This window comes from Sus scrofa, chromosome 15 (assembly GCF_000003025.6).
Source record: "Sus scrofa isolate TJ Tabasco breed Duroc chromosome 15, Sscrofa11.1, whole genome shotgun sequence".
NCBI classification, from domain to species: Eukaryota; Metazoa; Chordata; class Mammalia; order Artiodactyla; family Suidae; genus Sus; species Sus scrofa.
Genome location: NC_010457.5, coordinates 121,246,139 through 121,265,576, shown reverse-complemented (window position 1 = coordinate 121,265,576; position 19,438 = coordinate 121,246,139). Strand labels below are relative to the sequence as shown.

The following is a 19,438-nucleotide window of genomic DNA, read 5'->3' as shown; positions in this document are numbered from 1 at the left end:
ATTGGTCAGGCTGCCTGCGGGTGACAGTGAGTGGCAGACGCCGGGGCCTAGCGCTCCGGGCCCGGCCGTGCCCAGTGGAGCCGACTGCGCCCCTGGAATCACCCGGGTCACCGTTCCGGAGGTGAAACGCGAGACCGGTTACCGAAATCCCACGGTCTTGGTCGGGCCTGGCCAGGGGTGCCCGTGGAGCCCTAAGTGAGCTCGCGGCGGGTAACGGGGAAAGGGGCGCCGCGGGCGGGGCGGAGGCGCGCAGCCGGAATGTTTTGATAGCGGGGGCGCGCGGGGGGAGGGCGCGCGCGAGCGGCGGGGCCGCGCGCGAGGTTGTCCGCTGTTGGGAGCCGAGCCCTCGGCCTGGGGCCGGGCGATCCTGGGGCTCTCTGGGCTCGGGTCGTGGCAGCCGGGTGTCAGGAGACAGCCCAGCCCACCTGGGGAATTAGCTGTCGGACTGGCTCGATTCCTCCAACGTCCGCAGGAACCCCTGAGCCCAGGCCCGACTGGCAGGGGCTCAATGGGCCCTGGGTCTACACTGACCCAGTAAGTGGTGAGTTCCCTGAGGGCTTGGTCAGCTTCTTTGGACCCAAGGTTCTCACTAACCCAGGGAATCCCACGGGGGCCAGGCTGGGCCATTCTCGGTGGCCTCAGGGTCTGCACTGACTAGGTGAGTGGCACCTAGACCACATCTGGCTCAAGAGACCAAGGGAGCCCACAGTTCTCTCGGGATCTGGGTCTACACTGTCCCAGTCAGGATTTCCCATCCGGGAGCAATGCTTGCCCAGTGGGTCTTTGGTGCTGGGGAAGCAATGGCAGGAGTTGACATAAAGGTCCTCTTTTAAAAACACTCTCTTCTTGGGTTTTGGCTTTGGGGCTTTGTGAACCTTGAAAGATCTGTCTAATTTCTGAGGCTGAGGTGGGGCAAGGGGTCCAGCCCTATACAGACTCAGTTTCCACAGGTTCATTAAGCCACTTCTTGGGATCCTAGAGTTGAGTGAGTGGCCATGTACAGTGGAGCCAGGGGAGGTGCCCACAGCCCTAGGCTGGAAGGGTGCCTCTTTCCCACTGCAGCCTCCCTGTCCTGTGCTTGGCCTCCCTTAGTGGGGGTGGGGGGAGGGGAGGGTTGGGGTTGTTTCTATTCCCACTCCCCACTCTGGGGCCTGACACCTTCTCCTCCAGCAGCTGCAGAGCCAGGGCACCGAGGGCTGAAGTGGAGCAGACACTGTCCATGGAGCTGGTAGGGCCATGTGCTTATCTCAGACCTTTGTTTACAAAGTGCTTCCAAACTGCTAGTCTCTTGGGACATCAGGGTTTCTCCAGGAGGTGGGGGGGGCTTTTCTCCACTGAATATCAGAGGATGAAACAGACCCCCCAGAGGGGCAGAGTCTGGCTTCAGGCCAGCAAGACCTCAGTAGATGCTCAGTAAAGGCTCTGGGAATGAAGCCCTCCCAAGCCCTGAGCTTGCTGCTCTCCTGGGTCACTCCTCTCCCTCTGCCTTTGATCCCAAAAGACTGGTAGTGGGACCAAGCCCAAGGATTCTTTCTCACCTATTTCTGGTTGAGCAGGCAGAGAAGACAGACAGTACCAGGATCTGAACCTGAGTCTCTTCTTCCTCATTACCCACAGGTGGACAAGGTGGACAGGGGGTGGTGGTGATGGCGCAGTTTGACACTGAATACCAGCGCCTAGAGGCCTCTTACAGTGATTCACCCCCTGGGGAGGAGGACCTGTTGGTGCACGTCCCTGAGGGGAGCAAGTGTGAGTTCCTGGACGTGACAGCCAGAGCTGGGGCATGGGGGAGAGTGGGTGGATGAAGGCTGAGTGAGGAAGGGGCTTACATTCCTTGAGGGTTCTGACATCTCTGCTCCTGTGCCCACAGCACCCTGGCACCACATTGAAAACCTTGACCTCTTCTTCTCCCGAATATCCTTTGTCTCTGCATTGGAGCTTTGGGACCTTTAGTCCCTCTTGAAGCCAGACCCCTGATGGGAAGCTGGTGTGGGTTTGGTTCTAATCCCAGAAGGAGAGTGGAGCCCATCTTGAGCCTACAAGAGGCTGGGGAAATAACGATTGTTATAAATAACGCTACCGGGGGGAGTTCCCATCGTGGCGCAGTGGTTAACGAATCCGACTGGGAACCACGAGGTTGCGGGTTCGGTCCCTGCCCTTGCTCAGTGGGTTAAGGATCCGGCGTTGCCGTGAGCTGCAGTGTAGGTTGCAGACATGGCTCGGATCCCACGTTGCTGTGGCTCTGGCACAGGCCAGTGGCTACAGCTCTGATTGGATCCCTAGCCTGGGAACCTCCATATTAAAAATAAAAATAAATAAATAAATAACTATACCGGAGTTCCCTTCTTGGCACAGTGGAAACAAATCGGACTAGGAACCTGATTTGACCCCTAGCCTGAGAACCTCCGTATGCCGTCGGTACAACCCTAAAAAGCAAAGATAAAATAAAATAAAATACCCCACATTTACCAAGAGCTACAGGCCTTGCACTTTGTAGCATTAATTTATAAGGGAACTCTCGAAGGGTAATAATCCTCCTTTTTGCTGGTATGCTAATAACCGTAATAATGTCTTTTGACTTGTCGTGTGTCAGCTCTGTGTTAAATACTGTACATGCGTTTTCTCAGACCTAATAATCCCATGAGACAGCTGCCATTATTCCCAACATACCACTGCAGACAAAAACTTAAGAGAGGTTGGAGTTCCTATCATGGCTCAGGGGTTAGTGAACCCGACTAACATCCACGAGGAGTCGGGTTTGATCCCTGGTCTTGCTCAGTGGGTTAAGGCTCTGGCGTTGCCGTGAACTGTGGTGCAGGTCACAGATATGGCTGATCTCTTGTTGCTGTGGCTCTGGCATAGGCTGGTGGCTACAGCTCCAATTCGACCCCTAGCCTAGGAACCTCTATATGCCACCAGTGCGGCCCTAAAAGACAAAAAGACAAAAACAAAACAACAAACAACCAAAAAACCTTATGTTAAGAAACTTGGCCAGGAGTTTCCACCGAGGCACAATGGGACTGTGGTGTCTCTGGAGCACTGGGACAAAAGTTTGATCCCTGGGCTGGCACAGTGGATTAAGGATGCGGCATCGCCGCAGCTGCGGTGTAGGCCACAACTGCAGCTCAGATCCGATCCCTGGCCTGGGAACTCCATATGCCTCCGGGCAGCCAAAAGAGAAAAAAGAAACTTGGCCAGAGTCACCAGCCCGAAAATCACAGGGCCAGGACTTAAGCTCAGGTATGTGACAGCAAAGTCTTCGTGCTTAACTGCTCTCTCTCCTGACCACTTTTATTATATATTTTTTTTAACAATTTCACGTTTATAATCTACACCAGAAGAATGGCTTCACTTGTATGCTCATCGGAGAGATCTTTGAGCTCATGTAAGTATAAGAAGGGATGGATGATGTGGCAAAGGACTGCGTCTCAGCGTTTGCTCTCTTTGCACTCACGCCTGGCCCAAATGGCCACTGCAGCTCAGTCTTGGGCTCAAAACTTCACAAACCTTTATAGTTTGAGGATTGGGTGTGGCAGCAGAATGTGCAGCCTTATGTGTTTCATCTCCATGATACGGAGTCTTCCAAGGCTTCCCTCTTCCGCCAAGAGAACCCACACTCGATCGCGTCGTCAGAGCTCATCAGTGGAATGGGCACGGTTCAGTTAGGAGGGCTCAGAGGTGCTAGCCACTCGCTTGACAAGGACACCTCTGTTCTGCCTTGGTAGCACCTGAGGCCTGCTGCTGAGGAGAGAGGCTTCCGGGAGGAAGGAGCCATGTGGTTTTGCCAAAGGGAGAGAGGGTGGGGGAAGCCTTCCTCCATAAGAAAAGAGTTCAGGTCTGCAAAGGGCTCTGCCTGCCTAGCATCTCAAGAATCAGAGGCTGGGGACCAGAGACCACAGTCTAAAACCTCTGAAAGAGTCCTGCAAGCGGTGGTAGAGATAGGAAAGCAGGCTGATTCTGTGATACCTGAGGTCAAGAGCAAAAGCAAGGAGCTGGCTTGGTCCCCTGGGGCTGAGCGGTAGAGAGAGTCGGCAGGGAGTTAGTTCTTCAGCCCCTCCGTTTCCACAGAGGTTACACCCTAATCTCGGCCTGCCGCTTCCAGACTCTTCCTTTTCCCCACGTCATCTCACTGGTATCTCTCTGACTCACGGACTGCGCCCCCTCTTCCCAACTCCCCAGGCAGTTCCTCTTTGTGGTTGCCTTCACCACCTTCCTGGTCAGCTGTGTGGACTACGACATCCTATTTGCCAACAAGATGGTGAACCACAGTCTTCACCCTACCGAGCCTGTCAAGGTTACTCTGCCAGATGCCTTTTTGCCCGCCCAAGTCTGCAGTGCCAGGTAAGGGCTGCTGGTCCCAGGGCACCAGGCTTGTAGTTTACTAGCAGGTGGGGAAGGGAATGGGGCGTGAGGCAGTAACACTCCCTAGGACACAGACTCGGGCGCAAGCTCTTTGGATCCTTCAGGACAGCAGCGTGTCAGCCAAGGCTCTTCAAGGGCCACTCTTCCTCCCCTACTTTTTCTCCACCAGGATTCAGGAAAATGGCTCCCTCATCACCATCCTGGTCATCGCCGCCGTCTTCTGGGTCCACCGGCTCATCAAGTTCATCTATAACATTTGCTGCTACTGGGAGATCCACTCCTTCTACCTGCACGCCCTCCGCATCCCCATGGTGAGACAGAGAAGTCAGGTGCTCAGCACCGCAGCCCAAGGCATCATCCGCAGCTTGGGAAGGGGTGGCAGGGGGAGCGTGTTCCTGGGCATCAGGCATCCTCCTCCATCCTCGGCAGGTCCAGGAGCATCTGCCTAAAGGCTCCACTCAGCTCAGCCCAGGACGCCCGAGCCTCGTGGCTCGTCCAGGGCAGGGGGACCCCAGCCTCCATCCCTGTCTCTTCTCCATCCCACAGTCTGCCCTTCCGTACTGCACATGGCAAGAAGTACAGGCCCGGATTGTGCAGACCCAGAAAGAGCACCAGATCTGCATCCACAAGCGCGAGCTGACGGAGCTGGACATCTACCACCGCATCCTCCGCTTCCAGAACTACATGGTGGCACTGGTTAACAAATCCCTCCTGCCTCTGCGCTTCCGCCTGCCCGGTCTCGGGGAGGCCGTCTTCTTCACCCGTGGCCTCAAGTACAACTTTGAGCTGATCCTCTTCTGGGGACCTGGCTCCCTGTTTCTCAATGAATGGAGCCTCAAGGCTGAGTACAAACGTGGGGGGCAGCGGCTCGAGCTGGCCCAGCGCCTCAGCAACCGCATCCTGTGGATTGGCATCGCCAACTTCCTGCTGTGCCCCCTCATCCTCATCTGGCAGATCCTCTATGCCTTTTTCAGCTACGCCGAGGTGCTGAAGCGGGAGCCGGGGGCCCTGGGAGCACGCTGCTGGTCACTCTACGGTCGCTGCTACCTCCGCCACTTCAACGAGCTGGAGCACGAGCTACAGTCCCGCCTCAACCGAGGCTACAAGCCTGCATCCAAGTACATGAATTGCTTCTTGTCCCCGCTGCTGACACTGCTGGCCAAGAACTGCGCCTTCTTCGCTGGCTCCATCCTGGCCGTGCTCATCGCCCTCACCATCTACGATGAAGATGTGTTGGCCGTGGAACACGTCCTCACCACCGTCACGCTCCTGGGGGTCACCGTGACCGTGTGCAGGTGGGCCAGGGCAGCAGGTGGGAGCAAGCCGACCCGCATTCCCGGGAAAGGTTCACGTCTCACCGTGGCCCTGATCCCACTAGGTCCTTTATCCCGGACCAGCACATGGTGTTCTGCCCTGAGCAGCTGCTCCGAGTGATCCTCGCTCACATCCACTACATGCCTGACCACTGGCAGGGTAATGCCCACCGCTCGCAGACCCGGGACGAGTTTGCCCAGCTCTTCCAGTACAAGGCAGTGAGTGGAGTTGGAGTTAGGGCCACTAGAGACTGGCTGATAGCTTGGTGGCGAGGGCTGGGCTCTGTCCTGCTCTCTGATGACCTCGGACCCTTCCCTTTTAGGTGTTCATCTTGGAGGAGTTACTGAGCCCCATCGTTACCCCCCTCATCCTCATCTTCTGCCTGCGTCCTCGGGCCCTGGAGATCATAGACTTCTTCCGCAATTTCACCGTGGAGGTCGTTGGTGTTGGCGATACCTGCTCCTTTGCGCAGATGGATGTTCGCCAGCATGGGCATCCCCAGGTATTAGGAAAGGAGGGGGGCAGTTGCCAGAGGCTCCGCTGGTATGTACAGTGGCAAACTGCAAAAAGGCGACCCTTCTGAGCCAACAAATCACAGAATGGCAGCTCTGCCTCTGGGCAGCCCTGCCCCGGGGGCACACACTGCTTTGAAAACAGGAGCCGGGGTGGTTTGTAGCCTTAAACTTACACCCTTGGCCAGGCTCCCCTGAGAAAGGCACAAACTGAGCAGTTAGCCTGGCGTGTGGCCACTGGTGGGGTGGGCACCAGGGCCCTGGGACAAGATAGAGCAGTACATTGTGGGCTCTGTCCTCTAGGAGCCAGGCCTTGCCCCACCGCCCCCCGCAGGAAAGGTACACAAAGGGTTCCTGTAGGAGTTCCCTTGTGGCTTAGCAGGCTAAGGATCTGACACCATCACTGCAGCAGCTCTGGTTACTGCAGTAGAGCGGGTTTGATCCCTGTCCGGGAAACTTCTGCATGCTGTGGGTGCAGGGCCCTGTTCCCCCCCACCAATAAGAGGGGTTCCTATTAGAAGACAGTCCTGCTCACTGCAGCCCCCCCTGTGCAGTGGCTATCCGGGGGGCAGACGGAGGCCTCTGTGTACCAGCAAGCCGAGGATGGGAAGACGGAGCTGTCACTCATGCACTTTGCCATCACCAACCCTGGCTGGCAGCCACCACGTGAGAGCACGGCCTTCCTAGGTTTCCTCAAGGAGCAAGTTCAGCGGGACGGAGCAGCTGCCGGCCTGGCCCAGGGGGGCCTGCTTCCTGAAAATGCCCTCTTTACATCTATTCAGTCCTTACAGTCTGAGTCCGAGGTGTGTTCCTGGGCCTGGGAGATGACAGGCAGGGTGGCCTCCGGGAGCTAGGACTTTCAGACTGGGCATGGGGTGGAAGGGCTAACCCTGTCAGTTTCCTTGTCTGCTCTGTCTGTGCTATTGGGTCGTCGTGTGCAGGATACCGGGGACCCAGAGGCCTCCCTCTGCCCTGTGAACTCTGCCCACCCCTGTCTTTCACAGCCACTGAGCCTTATTGCAAATGTGGTAGCTGGCTCATCCTGCCGGGGCCCCCCATTGCCCAGAGACCTGCAGGGCTCCAGGCACAGGGCTGAAGTTGCCTCCGCCCTCCGCTCCTTCTCCCCTTTGCAACCTGGTCAGGCTCCCGCGGGCCGGGCTCCCAGCACCATGACAGGCTCTGGGTGAGTAGAGGGGGCTGATGGGAGGGCATGGCAGGAGCCCCCAGCAATTTGTGTGGGTCTCAGAAATGTTGATGACTGCTGTCTGTCTGTGCTGGGGTGGGGGGACAGGGTGGATGCCAGGACAGCCAGCTCCGGGAGCAGCGTGTGGGAAGGACAGCTGCAGAGCCTGGTGCTGTCGGAATATGCATCCACCGAGATGAGCCTGCATGCCCTCTATATGCACCAGGTGAGTGGGCAGGAAGGGGCAGGGCCATAGAGCCAAGGCGGCAGCTGAAAATAGAATAGAGGGTTTTAGAGGTGGAGAATAAGAAGAGATGGAGTCAAACCTCTTCTTGCCATTTACCTGCTCTGCAGTCTCCATGGCCACATGTACTTGCTTCCTGTCCTTTTTAGCCAAGCTTAGTTTCACCCGGGGCTTTTCCACACTCGTGGTTCCCCTTGCCAAGAATCTACTTCCCTGACATATCCATGTGGCTCCCTCCTCATTCAGATCTCTGCTCTTACCCTTCCTGTGAGACCATCTCTGGCTGCCCTGGTAAAAGCCTTCCTTGCCTACCTTCCTGAATCTTCCTATTTGGCTTTTCTCTCCCATAGCGTTTAGAACCATCAGACATTGTATTTTTTCTTTACTTATTTGTTTATTGTCTGTCTTTCCCCACCTCCCCTAAGTATATAAGCCTTACAAGAGTTGGGATTTTTGTCTACTTTGTTCACTGCTGTATCCCTGGCACCTAAGAGTACCTGGCACTTAGGTCTGTAACCAGTTTGTTCTTTTTTTTTTTTTTTTTTTTTTTTTTTTTTTTTTTTTTTTTTGTCTTTTTGCTTTTTCTAGGGCCATTCCCATGGCATATGGAGGTTCCCAGGCTAGGGGTCAAATCGGAGCTGTAGCCACAGGCCTACACCACAGCCACAGCAATGCAGGATCTGAGCCTCGTCTGCCACCTACACCACAGCTCACGGCAACACCAGATCCTCAATCCACTGAACAAGGGCAGGGATCGAACCCGCAACCTCATGGTTCTTAGTCGGATTCGTTAACCACTGAGCCACGACGGGAACTCCCAACCAGTTTGTTCTTGAATCGAATGACTGGGGGAAATGGGAGGCATTACAGTCTATGCACAGGCTTGTTCCAGTGATCTGCTGAGAATTGAACCTGTAAAATGTCATATGGCTGCTATACGTTCTTAACGTGACAGGTACTCTGAGTCAGTGATTCTAGGTGAGGTGGTATCAATGGGATCTGGCTGATATCACAGTGGGGGGCAGCTGTTTCAGACCGATATCCTTCTGTCCCCAACTAATGAGTCCCCCACTTCTCAGCTCCACAAGCAGCAGGCGCAGGCTGAACCAGAGCGGCACGTGTGGCACCGCCGGGAGAGTGATGAGAGTGGGGAGAGTGCCCCTGAAGAGGGGGGAGAGGGCGCCCGGGCCCCCCAGCCTATCCCCCGCTCTGCCAGCTATCCCTGTGCCACACCTCGGCCTGGAGCACCTGAGACCACCGCCCTGCAGGGGGGCTTCCAGAGGCGCTACGGAGGCATCACAGGTAGCCACTGGGGGTACAGGACACAGAGCTTTCAGGGAACAGGGGTTCTTCCTCTAGGAAGGAAGAGATCAGAAGGACCAGATCCAGGGCAACTAATCCCTGCCCTGCACCCCCACCACCCCAAGCAGCCCAGAACCCTTCTCCTCAGTCCTGTTTGTGTTCCTTCTAAGAGTATTTACTTGTGTCTTTAGACCCTGGCACAGTGCCCCGGGCCCCCTCTCACTTCTCTCGGCTGCCCCTTGGAGGATGGGCTGAAGACGGGCAGTCAGCATCAAGGCACCCAGAGCCCGTGCCCGAAGAGGGCTCCGAGGATGAGCTTCCACCTCAGGTGCACAAGGTAAGGGTTCTAAGACTCGAGAATGACTGCCAGAAGTAGTCACTTCCAGGCTGGGGTCAGAGCGTCTCCTGAAGGAAGGCAGGCCTCCTGTGCGGAGACACTGCAGCTCCCCTCCAAACACTTCCCTTTGGAGTTCCCGTTGTGGCGCAGTGGTTAACGAATCCAACTAGGAATCATGAGGTTGCTGGTTCGATCCCCTGGCCTTGCTCAGTGGGTTAAGGATCCGGCGTTGCCGCGAGCTGTGGTGTAGGTCGCAGATGTGGCTCGGATCCCGCGTTGCTGTGGCTCTGGTGTAGGCCGGCAGCTACAGCTCCGATTCAACCCCTAGCCTGGGAACCTCCATATGCCGCGGGTGCAGCTCTAGAAAAGGCAAAAAAAAAAAAAGGCAAATACTTCCCTTTCCTTCCTCACCTGCTGTGAAATCCAGGACCTGATTGTTCCTTTTCTTCCCTCCCCAAGAATCCAGTTTTCCTGTTCCTTTATCTCAGGCTTCTCTTGTGGAAGCAGGTAACTGAAGACAATCTCTACTACCAAGGCTTTTCTCTCCACAGGTATAGACAAGGCTGAAGGGGGTCCCTATGCCCCAGGATGGAGGCACCGTTGCCCTGCCATCCCATCTGCCCGCCATGGAGGGCTCCTCAGAGTGTTGCCTGGCTCCACGCGTGTGGTGTTTGTGTGTCCGTGCCTGGCCAAGGGAGGTGCCAACACTGGGCTCGCCGAGAGATTGGGGGCCTAGGAATCAGGGCGCACAGGACTCTAGCCTCATCCCCAGGACCCCCCTTGGCTCAGAGTGTGGTGCTAGAAACTGGTCCCCAGCCCAGCCCCAGTACTGCCACCTTTGCACCCACCCTTGCAGATCTCCAGAGGACTGCCCACCACAGAAGCTGCCAAGCAGGGAGAACACGTGCCAACTGTGGAGTGGGGAGGAGGTTGGGCCTGGACCCTCGACCTCTATAGCCTCTCTTCCCCTACCCTGAACAGACGAGCAGCTCAGGCTGTGGCCCTTACCTCACCCCCAGTTCTCTCCCAGTGCTGCAGCCTGCTCACCTCTCCCCTGCTTCCCGCACATCACTGGCATGTGTGCCGCTTGTTCCTGCTTGTTCTCGTTCTGTTGGCTCGCTCCCCTTCTGTTAAGCTTTTGCTTTGCGTTGGTGTGGAGGCTCTCACTCCCAGCTCCCGTCACGCTATCTTTTGACACTAAGAAGGAAGGTTTACGAAATTGCAGGAGCGGGATGGAAATTCTTTGCTGCCCTCTCCAATGTTAGGATGGACCCCTGGGGGGGGGGGGACAGAGGCCTTCCTGGCCCCCCTGCTGCTTATGGTACCTCCCCACCACCTGCACATGGGACGGACAGGGCTGGAGTATGCCCTTGGTTATCTCCCAGGACGAGAGCTGTGGCCTGCATCCCGCTGTCCCCTAGAGGGGGATGGAGGGCGACAGGACTGCTTCGCCCAGGGCTTTGGGCTGCCGCATTGCATGCTGGGACCCAGCTCCTTGTGAAGTCCGCCTCACCCTTCACCCAGCTCCGTCCACTGCGAGTGAGCGGTGAACTACGCTGTCTAAATTCACGGTGGAACGGGGTGGGGACCGTGTATAGCTTGACAACCCTTAATAAAGAAGGGACTTTGACCTGGTCGCGTATTGTTGTCTCGTCCGCCCGGCTAGGGTTCTGGGGACAATGGGCATAGGGTGTGTGTGGCTCACCCAGGTGGCGGGGGGGCCAGGTCGGCCCTGCAGGAAAGCGGGCCTATGCGGTCGCTTGGATATACCGACCTAGTCGGAGAGCAGGAGAGCAGCTTCTAATCCACGGTTCGGTGGAGGTCAAGGACTCCGGCAGGACGTGCGGTCAGATTTCCCGCCCTGAGCACGTGACCATGCCGACTCCGCCCGTCTATTTTGCCTTCCCTGGCATGCACCATTTTCCCCCGCCCCTTCGGGGACACTCGGCCAATGGGGACCCTGAGTAGGGGCTGGGAGGGCGGGGCTGCCGCTGAAGAGAGCGGCTGGAGTGGAGCGCCGAACGTTCCTGCAGGCCGGCACTTGACCCGAGGGTCCCTGCCGCGAGCGAGGGGCAGACGGCTGCGACGGCGTACGTGCCCGGCGTGAGTGCGTGGCGGCGGCGCGTGCGCGACCTGAGTGGGTGGTGTGGCCGGGTCCACGTGCGTCCCTACCCTGCGACCCCAGCAGCTTAGCGCCGGGAGGCTCTATGACCCGAGATACCCGGGATTCCGCTCCCAGCCCCCAGCGGCCGATCCGGTTCTCCTGTCCCTTAGTCCCCGCAGCCCCTGCCGGAGGCCACGCATTACCATGGTGACTGTGGGTAACTACTGCGAGGCCGAAGGACCCGCGGGTCCGGTCTGGGTGAAAGGCCTCAGCCCCTGCTTCTTCTTCACGCTTGTGCCCTCAATGCTGATGGGCCTGGGGGCTCTGGCCTTGGTGCCGGTTCTTCCCTGCAAGCGTCCGGAGAGGCCTGATGGCGCCGATGCGGTGTCCTGGGCGGCCGGTCCTCGTGTCGCTCCCTACGTGCTGCAGCTGCTTCTGGCCACACTTCAGGTGGCGCTGCCCCTAGCCGGCCTCATTGGCCGGGTGGGCACTGCCCAGGATGCCCCACTGCCCGGCTACCTGTTGCTGGCTACTGTATTGGGAACTGTGGCCAGCGCCTGTGGCCTGGGGCTGCTTGTGACTGAGCGGAACCAGGCACGGCAGAAGCTGGCGATGGGCGTCTGGATCAAGTTCACGCACAGCCCGGGTCTCCTGCTCCTCTGGACAGTGGCTTTTGCAGCTGAAAACTTGGCCCTGGTGTCTTGGAACAGCCCACAGTGGTGGTGGGCAAGGGAGAACTTGAGCCAGCAGGTGAGGGACCTTGTGGTGGTAGGGGAGGCATGGCTAGCAGGGGCGGGGAAGAAGGACCACAATTCTGGTCACACTGGCTCCAGGCTTCCAATGCCTCTAAGGGAAGAAAGGAGGGGCCCGCCCTCCCTGCTGGGTGCTGGGAGCTGATAGCCAGCTGGTGGGGAGTGGCTGTGCTGAGTCACTGTGGATTTTTTTTAAAGCCTACTAGATGCTGGGGCCCTGAGGAGGACCTGGGTGTGTGCCCTACACCAGTCCCCAGCCCTGGTATAAGTAGTAACAATAGGATTTTGGCCTTACTTGATATTCTCCCCATGCGTTTAATTGTAGGTTCAGTTTAGCCTGTGGGTGCTGCGGTATGTGGTGTCTGGAGGGCTTTTTGTCCTGGGACTCTGGGCCCCTGGGCTTCGTCCCCACTCTTACGCCTTGCGGGTCAATGAAGAGGATCAAGACATAGAGAGGAGCCAGGTACACAGCAATTTCTGAACCTTAGGGTCCCTCTTAATTCCATTCCCTGTCATTTCTTCCCACCGTAATAAATTCTTTCCCAAATCTCAGTTTGTGCCCTGTTAACCTTTCTGACCTCATCAGGAATCACTTGTGGGTCTAAGTTACGTGGGAGCTGTAAGCCTCTATGTGTTCCCTGGGGGGTTTCTGGCTGGTGCGCTTCATTTTATTTATTTATTTATTTGGCTTTTTAGGGCCGCACCCATAGCATATGGAGGTTCCCAGGCTAGGGTCAAATCCTACGCCACAGCCACCGCAACATCAGATCGATCCAAGCCGTGTCTGCGACCTATACCACGGCTCACGGCAACACCAGATCCTTAACCCACTGAGCAAGGCTGGGGATCGCACCTGCAACCTCATGGTTACTAGTCAGATTCGTTTGTTTGTTTATTTATTTATTTATTTATTTATTTATTCATTTATTGCCTTTTCTAGGGCTGCTCCTGTGGCGCATGGAGGTTCCCAGGCTAGGGGTCTAATTGGAGCTGTAGCCACAGGCCTACACCAGAGCCACAGCAATGCGGGATCCGAGCCGCATCTGCAACCTACACCTCAGCTCACGGCAATGCCAGATCCTTAACCCACTGAGCAAGGCCAGGGATCGAACCCGCAAACCTCATGATTCCTAGTCAGATTTGTTAACCACTGAGCCACGACAGGAACTCCCTAGTGTGCTTCATTTTGATCTGAGCTCACCTCCCTGTGTCTCACCATCCTAGGTTCAGTCAACAGAGGGGCCACCACAGTCCACCTGGCGAGACCTTGGCCGGAAGCTCCGCCTACTGAGTGGCTACCTGTGGCCTCGAGGGAGTCCAGCTCTGCAGTTGGTTGTGCTCCTCTGCCTGGGGCTCATGGGGTTGGACCGAGGACTGAATGTGTTGGTCCCCATCTATTATAGGGACATAGGTGAGAGGGAGGAGGGGTGTCAGCTCGGCACTCTGCTCTTTCATTGGTCTGGTTGGTGGGGGGACCCTTACCTTGGGAGGTGAGACGGAGTCTGGGTAGCCAGTCAGAAAGAGGCTGTGGCCAGTGTCTGGGGCAGATTTTCCTGAAGAGAGTCCTAGGGGCCCTAAGTGGGCTCAGACTCGTTTTCTCCACAGTGAACTTGCTGACCCAGAATGCACCGTGGAGCTCCCTGGCCTGGACTGTCACCACTTACGTCTTTCTCAAGTTCCTCCAGGGGGGTGGCACCGGCAGCACGGGTATGAGGCACTCTGCTCTCACCCTGACTGGTGTTGGCCCCTGTCCCTCCTCCACAGGCCTCCCTCCCCCAGGCCCCTCGCTGCTCTCAGACCTTTCACCTCTTGCCGCTGGGCTGAGGTCACCGAGCCCCTCCGCCCTACCGAGGCCTCCCCTGGCTCCCCCCAGGCTTCGTGAGCAACCTGCGCACGTTCCTATGGATCCGGGTGCAGCAGTTCACCTCGCGGCGGGTGGAGCTGCGCCTCTTCTCCCACCTGCACGAGCTCTCGCTGCGCTGGCACCTGGGGCGCCGCACGGGCGAGGTGCTGCGGATCGTGGACCGGGGCACGTCCAGTGTCACGGGGCTGCTCAGGTGCCAAGTCAGTGTGGGAGGGCGGGGCTGGAGAAGCAAGGGGGGAGGGGTTGTTAGGAGAACAGACCCAGCTTGAGGAGCTGCTCCTCTGCTCTTTTTGTTTTTTTCATCATTTAAATTACAAGATTAGGGAGCTTCCATCGTGGCCCAGAAGTTAACGAACCCAGCTAGCATCCGTGAAGACTCGGGTTCGATCCCTGGCCTTGCTCAGTGGGTTAAAGATAAAGATCCAGCGTTGCCGTGAGCTGAGGTGTAGGTTGCAGACCCAGCTCAGATCCCAAGTTGCTGTGGCGTAGGCTGGCAGCGGTGGCTCTGATTGGACCCCTAGCCTGGGAACCTCCATATGCCACGGGGCGGCTCCAAAAAAAAAAAAAAAGGCAAAAAAATAAAAATAAATTACAAGATTAACATACACAGGCTCTCATAATTCCAATCTCTTTTGAATGCCACTCATTTCTCCAGAGGTTCCCCTTCTGTTTAGTGTGTCAAGTTCTACTTTTTTTGCATTTTGTACGTAGGTGTGTAGAGTCCCAGAACTAAGGCGGTGGTGTGGAGGTTTTTCCTACAACGGTATCGTGACATAGACGTCATTCTCAGAATGGCTCTGTTATCAAAATGTTAGGGAGAGGTGCTCTGATCTATGCCTCATTCATTATAACTGGTCCCCGAGCATCCTGTAGTGTGAACATGCTGTAGTTTAGCCATCTGCGTCTTGAGCATTCAGCTTGATTCCGGTGTGTTGCTGTTGAAAGCAAAACAGTTACGCTGGAACCTCTAGGTCGAGTTGCTGGCTCCAAGCCTAAGGCCTTTCTTTGTTGCTTGACTTTGTCTCCTAGCTACCTGGTGTTCAACATCCTCCCCACTCTGGCCGACATCATCATTGGCATCGTCTATTTCAGCATGTTCTTCAACGCTTGGTTTGGCCTCATTGTGTTCCTGTGCATGAGTCTTTACCTCTGTGAGTAGCTGCTTGGTGAAACCATCTCCCTAATGCAACCACGGATTCCCTTGGGCCTGAGCCCTGCCCCCACTCAGGCAGACACCCCCGCCTCCCACCACCGCTTTGGGAGGCTGGAGATCAGTGGACTTGACTAGGCTCCTGCTGCTCCCCAATGGAACGCGTGAGCCTCCTCGGCCAAGGGAACCTCCCTTACCCTGGGTGTGTATCCTGGTCACATTAGGTACTGCTGTGGACGCGAGTCAAGGAGGAAACTCATTTCTGTAACAGGAGGCAGCTCGCCTTCATCTGTGTTCACCAGAACCATTTTTACACAGGCTTTGTGCAGGCTGCAAAGATGTCTTGGACATGGCCCCTTCCCTCAGGAGCTTACCCTCCCTTTTTTTTTTCTTTTTTGTCTTTCGAGGGCCGCACCCGTGGCATATGGAGGTTCCCAGGCTAGGGGTCCAATCGGAGCTGAAGCCGTTTGCCTACACCACAGCTACAGCAACCTGGGATCTGAGCCATGTCTGCAGCCTACACCACAGTCACGGTAATGCCAGATCCTTAGCCCACTGAGCGAGGGCAGGGATAGAACCCAAATCCTCATGGATGCTAGTTGGGTTCATTAACCGCTGAGCCACGACAGGAACTCTGCTCCCTCCCTTTTGAATTGGGATCCCGGGCTGCAGTGCCAGGTTACTGTGTACATGGCAGGGGTCTAGTCTCTGCTGTTGGAAGTGACATTTTGCCCTCTTCCTTTTCCCCCTCCTTATCCTGTCATTCTTTAGTCCTGACCATTGTGGTCACTGAGTGGAGAGCAAAGTTTAGACGTGCCATGAACACACAGGAGAATGCCACCCGCGCCCGAGCCGTGGACTCTTTGCTAAACTTTGAGACGGTAACAGAGACCTCAGTGGCAGTTGTTGTAAGGAGCAGAGATATGGAGAGGGTGCCTGGAGCTGCCGGGGCTGTTGAGAGCTGGTAGGGGGGCGCGTGGTGGGTGCTGTGTCCAGTGTGCAGCTGAAAGCTGTGGCTGTGTGCGACAGCGACGGTTTGAATTCATCAGGTGAAGTATTACAACGCGGAGGGCTATGAAGTGGAGCGCTATCGAGAGGCCATCATCAAATATCAGGTGAGGATGCTAGTTTGAGGCCCGCCGAGAGCAATGGCCTGGTCTCTTGGAATTGCCAGGGCCGAGAGGACTCAAATTTGGGCCGCGGGGTTGAAGGGGCCTCGGCCCAGGTTGGGATGTGATGACCATCCGTGTGGACATGACAAGTCCTTCCTCCTGCGCCATTGCCCTAGAGTTTGGAGTGGCAGTCGAGCGCTTCGCTGGTTTTGCTAAACCAGACCCAGAACCTGGTGATTGGACTCGGGCTCCTCACTGGCTCCCTGCTTTGCGCATACTTTGTCAGTGAGCAGAAACTGCAGGTGAGGGAAGTGTGCTGGGCCCCGGGGGGAGAGGGCCACCCCTTTTACCCGGTGGGAAGGGGTCCGGGTGACAGCCACAGGCCTCCTGTGACCCCATCCTCTTCCCTGGATGGTCACAGGTTGGGGACTACGTGCTATTCGGCACCTACATCATCCAGCTGTACATGCCCCTCAACTGGTTTGGCACCTACTACAGGTAACCTGACCCGGCCGTCACCTGACTGGGGGCCATTGCTATTTTCCCAGCTCCTCAGAGGGGCTCCAGCCAGCACTCTTCTTGCAGGATGATCCAGACCAACTTCATCGACATGGAGAACATGTTCGATCTGCTGAAAGAGGAGACAGAAGTGAGTGAGGCGAGCGAGGCGGGGTTTGCGGGGAGCAGGACCCCCCACCGCTGGTGCCTCCCGCATCGGGAGAATTCCAGGCCTGTAATGGCACACTCTGGTGGCACTCTCCCAGGTGAAGGACGCTCCTGGAGCAGGGCCCCTTCGCTTTCAGAGGGGCCAGATTGAGTTTGAGAATGTGCACTTCAGCTACACCGATGGGTGAGCTCCTCCCCCTCGCCGTCCCTCGGTCCCCCCTTCTCCAGAGTCCATTCACACGCTGCCTGCCTGCCCCTCCCCGCTGCATCTCAGCCCCCACTGTGTGGGAGGAGAGCCTGAGCAGGAAGCGGGGGCCCAGGAGTCGCTCTCGTGTTGGAGGGGCCCGCTGGGAGGGTGCAAGCCTGGAGACCACGCCCTTCTGTCCTTGCAGGCGGGAGACCCTGCAGGATGTGTCCTTCACTGTGATGCCTGGACAGACGCTGGCCCTGGTATGAGCTTCCCTTATTCCAGTGCCCATGGTAGTTTGGGACCCAGGCCCAGGGATCAGAGAGCCCTGTCATACCAGGCCACTAGCTTGAAAGTGGCAGCCAGGACATTGGTGGCCTCTTGGAGAGAAAACCTGAAAAGCCCACAGGCCTGAGAACGTTTCCCCTCTTTCTCATGCACCAGGTGGGCCCATCTGGAGCAGGGAAGAGCACAATTTTGCGCTTGCTGTTTCGCTTCTATGACATCACCTCTGGCTGCATCCGAATCGATGGGCAGGACATTTCGCAGGTAAGGATGCTTGGGAGAAAGCCTGTAATTTAGGGGCCCATAAGTGACAGAATGGCAGGTGTTAGGCATCCGGGAAGTGGGGGTGGAGATGTCACCCCTGGCAAAAGCTAGGCCAGGAGACCTCAGCCTTTAGCAGCATGTGACCTACAGAAGGAAAGCCGTCATGAGAGTGATTTGTTTGGTGCCGCACAGGGTGCGAGGAGCTGCAGCAATCCGGGGAAGCAGGGAGAGAATGCATTTTCTTTCTGTCGATGGGGCAACAGAGACGTTAAGTGATTTGCCTGCACAGCTAAGGTGTGGGGAGATGGAGGCAGAATTCTCACACGGCGCCTCTCATGCCCTGTGCTTCCCGCCAGCCCAGCCTACCTTCCAGGCCTGGTGGGATCTCACACGCCAGAGCATATGGTCTTTTGGCCCCAGGTGACCCAGGTGTCTCTGCGGTCTCACATTGGAGTCGTGCCCCAGGACACTGTCCTCTTCAACGACACCATCGCCAACAACATCCGCTACGGCCGCGTCACAGCTGGGAACGATGAGGTGCAGGCTGCGGCTCAGGCTGCAGGCATCCACGACACCATCATGGCTTTCCCAGAAGGTCAGCCTCTGCGGGGAGTCCCTCCCCTGCCCAGTTTGGTCCCGTTACTCCCTCTGACCTCTGTTCCATCCCTTCCTTGCCCATCTGGTCACAAGAGATCCACTTGATTACATGTGATTTGAGGGAGGCGGGCAATATCCACAGGGTACGAGACGCAGGTGGGCGAGCGGGGGCTGAAGCTGAGCGGTGGGGAGAAGCAGCGGGTGGCCATCGCTCGCACCATTCTCAAGGCTCCGCACATCGTTCTGCTGGACGAGGTGAGGGCCCTCCCTGGGCAGCCCACTCCCCTCCTTCCTCCCCCGCCCTTGCTGCTGTCACAAACCCATGTCTCCCCAAAACACCTTACAGCTGTGAAGCCCAAACAAGACTCTTTTTGATTCCCAAGGCCCCAGCCAGCAGCTGGCCTCTCCCCCTGCCCCCCTGTCGCGGGGATTTGGGTGCCAGGGGCACTCTGATCCCGTCCCTCTCTGTAGGCAACGTCCGCACTGGATACATCTAACGAGAGGGCCATCCAAGCCTCTCTGGCCAAAGTCTGTGCCAACCGCACCACCATCGTTGTGGCGCACAGGTACGGTGGGCGGCAGGCGGCGGGGGCCCGCCTCGGTGGCATGGTGGGTGACTCATGTCTGACCACTCAGGCTCTCGACCGTGATCAGTGCCGACCAGATCCTTGTCATCAAGGATGGCTGCATTGTGGAGAGAGGACGGTAAGGGGCACGGCGGGATGGACAGGGAAGGGCCTCTGAATCCGGGGCCCCAGAAAAAGGTGGAATCCCAGGGGTTTCTGGAAGTTCCCCCTTGCCAGTGCCCTGTTTTCACAGGCTTGTGGGGAGGACTCTTGGGATAAACCAATGGTTGGTTGGGACTTAGATTTTTCTCCTTGCCCCAGGCATGAGGCTCTGTTGTCCCAAGGTGGTGTGTATGCTGACATGTGGCAGCTACAGCAGCAGGGACAAGACGAAGTCTCTGAAGACACCAAGTCCAAGGCTAAGACATGATGACCATGGTCGTGGCCATTTCCCTTCCGAGGATAACCTGGAGGGAAATCCATTTCAGCCCTTTTCCCTGCCATATTTCATTCTGGTCTTGGTGCTAGCTGTGGTGAGGGAAAGGGCCTTTCAAAAAGGACTTTTGGGGGAAATAAAAGCGTGGACTGTGCTGAGAGCCCTGTGACTCTGTGGTGTGGGCAGCTGCAACGGGCCTCT

At 56.9% G+C, this 19,438-nt stretch overlaps 2 protein-coding genes across 7 annotated transcripts; both read left to right on the top strand.

The window, feature by feature from the left end:
• On the top strand, positions 13-11,222 carry ATG9A (autophagy related 9A). 6 transcript variants are annotated; one of them, XM_013984506.2, is made up of 16 exons: positions 13-195; positions 1,171-1,228; positions 1,618-1,749; positions 1,871-1,914; positions 3,321-3,385; positions 4,180-4,341; positions 4,532-4,673; positions 4,909-5,657; positions 5,741-5,894; positions 5,999-6,178; positions 6,743-6,991; positions 7,193-7,371; positions 7,480-7,597; positions 8,695-8,917; positions 9,109-9,254; positions 9,806-10,884. In XM_013984506.2, the coding sequence occupies exons 3-16, from the start codon at positions 1,647-1,649 to the stop codon at positions 9,809-9,811; spliced, it is 2,520 nt and encodes an 839-aa protein (XP_013839960.1). In that variant the 5' UTR covers positions 13-195; positions 1,171-1,228; positions 1,618-1,646; the 3' UTR covers positions 9,812-10,884.
• Positions 11,227-19,397, top strand: ABCB6 (ATP binding cassette subfamily B member 6 (Langereis blood group)). Its single transcript, XM_005672225.3, has 20 exons — positions 11,227-11,357; positions 11,529-12,108; positions 12,436-12,573; positions 13,335-13,521; positions 13,716-13,817; positions 13,984-14,167; positions 15,004-15,125; positions 15,896-16,005; positions 16,174-16,239; positions 16,413-16,538; positions 16,658-16,734; positions 16,822-16,885; positions 17,001-17,086; positions 17,295-17,352; positions 17,534-17,638; positions 18,059-18,233; positions 18,378-18,490; positions 18,707-18,801; positions 18,872-18,940; positions 19,123-19,397. The coding sequence occupies exons 2-20, from the start codon at positions 11,563-11,565 to the stop codon at positions 19,229-19,231; spliced, it is 2,532 nt and encodes an 843-aa protein (XP_005672282.2). The 5' UTR covers positions 11,227-11,357; positions 11,529-11,562; the 3' UTR covers positions 19,232-19,397.

Bases quoted from the DNA above. Each gene is read 5' to 3' on its own strand.
- ATG9A (XM_013984506.2), top strand. From the start codon at position 1,647: ATGGCGCAGTTTGACACTGAATACCAGCGCCTAGAGGCCTCTTACAGT. The intron at 3,386-4,179 runs GTAAGTATAAGA...CCAACTCCCCAG, and splicing joins GGAGAGATCTTTGAGCTCAT to GCAGTTCCTCTTTGTGGTTG. The intron at 6,179-6,742 runs GTATTAGGAAAG...CCCCCTGTGCAG, and splicing joins GCCAGCATGGGCATCCCCAG to TGGCTATCCGGGGGGCAGAC.
- ABCB6 (XM_005672225.3), top strand. From the start codon at position 11,563: ATGGTGACTGTGGGTAACTACTGCGAGGCCGAAGGACCCGCGGGTCCG. The intron at 12,574-13,334 runs GTACACAGCAAT...TCACCATCCTAG, and splicing joins AAGACATAGAGAGGAGCCAG to GTTCAGTCAACAGAGGGGCC. The intron at 13,818-13,983 runs GTATGAGGCACT...GGCTCCCCCCAG, and splicing joins GGGTGGCACCGGCAGCACGG to GCTTCGTGAGCAACCTGCGC.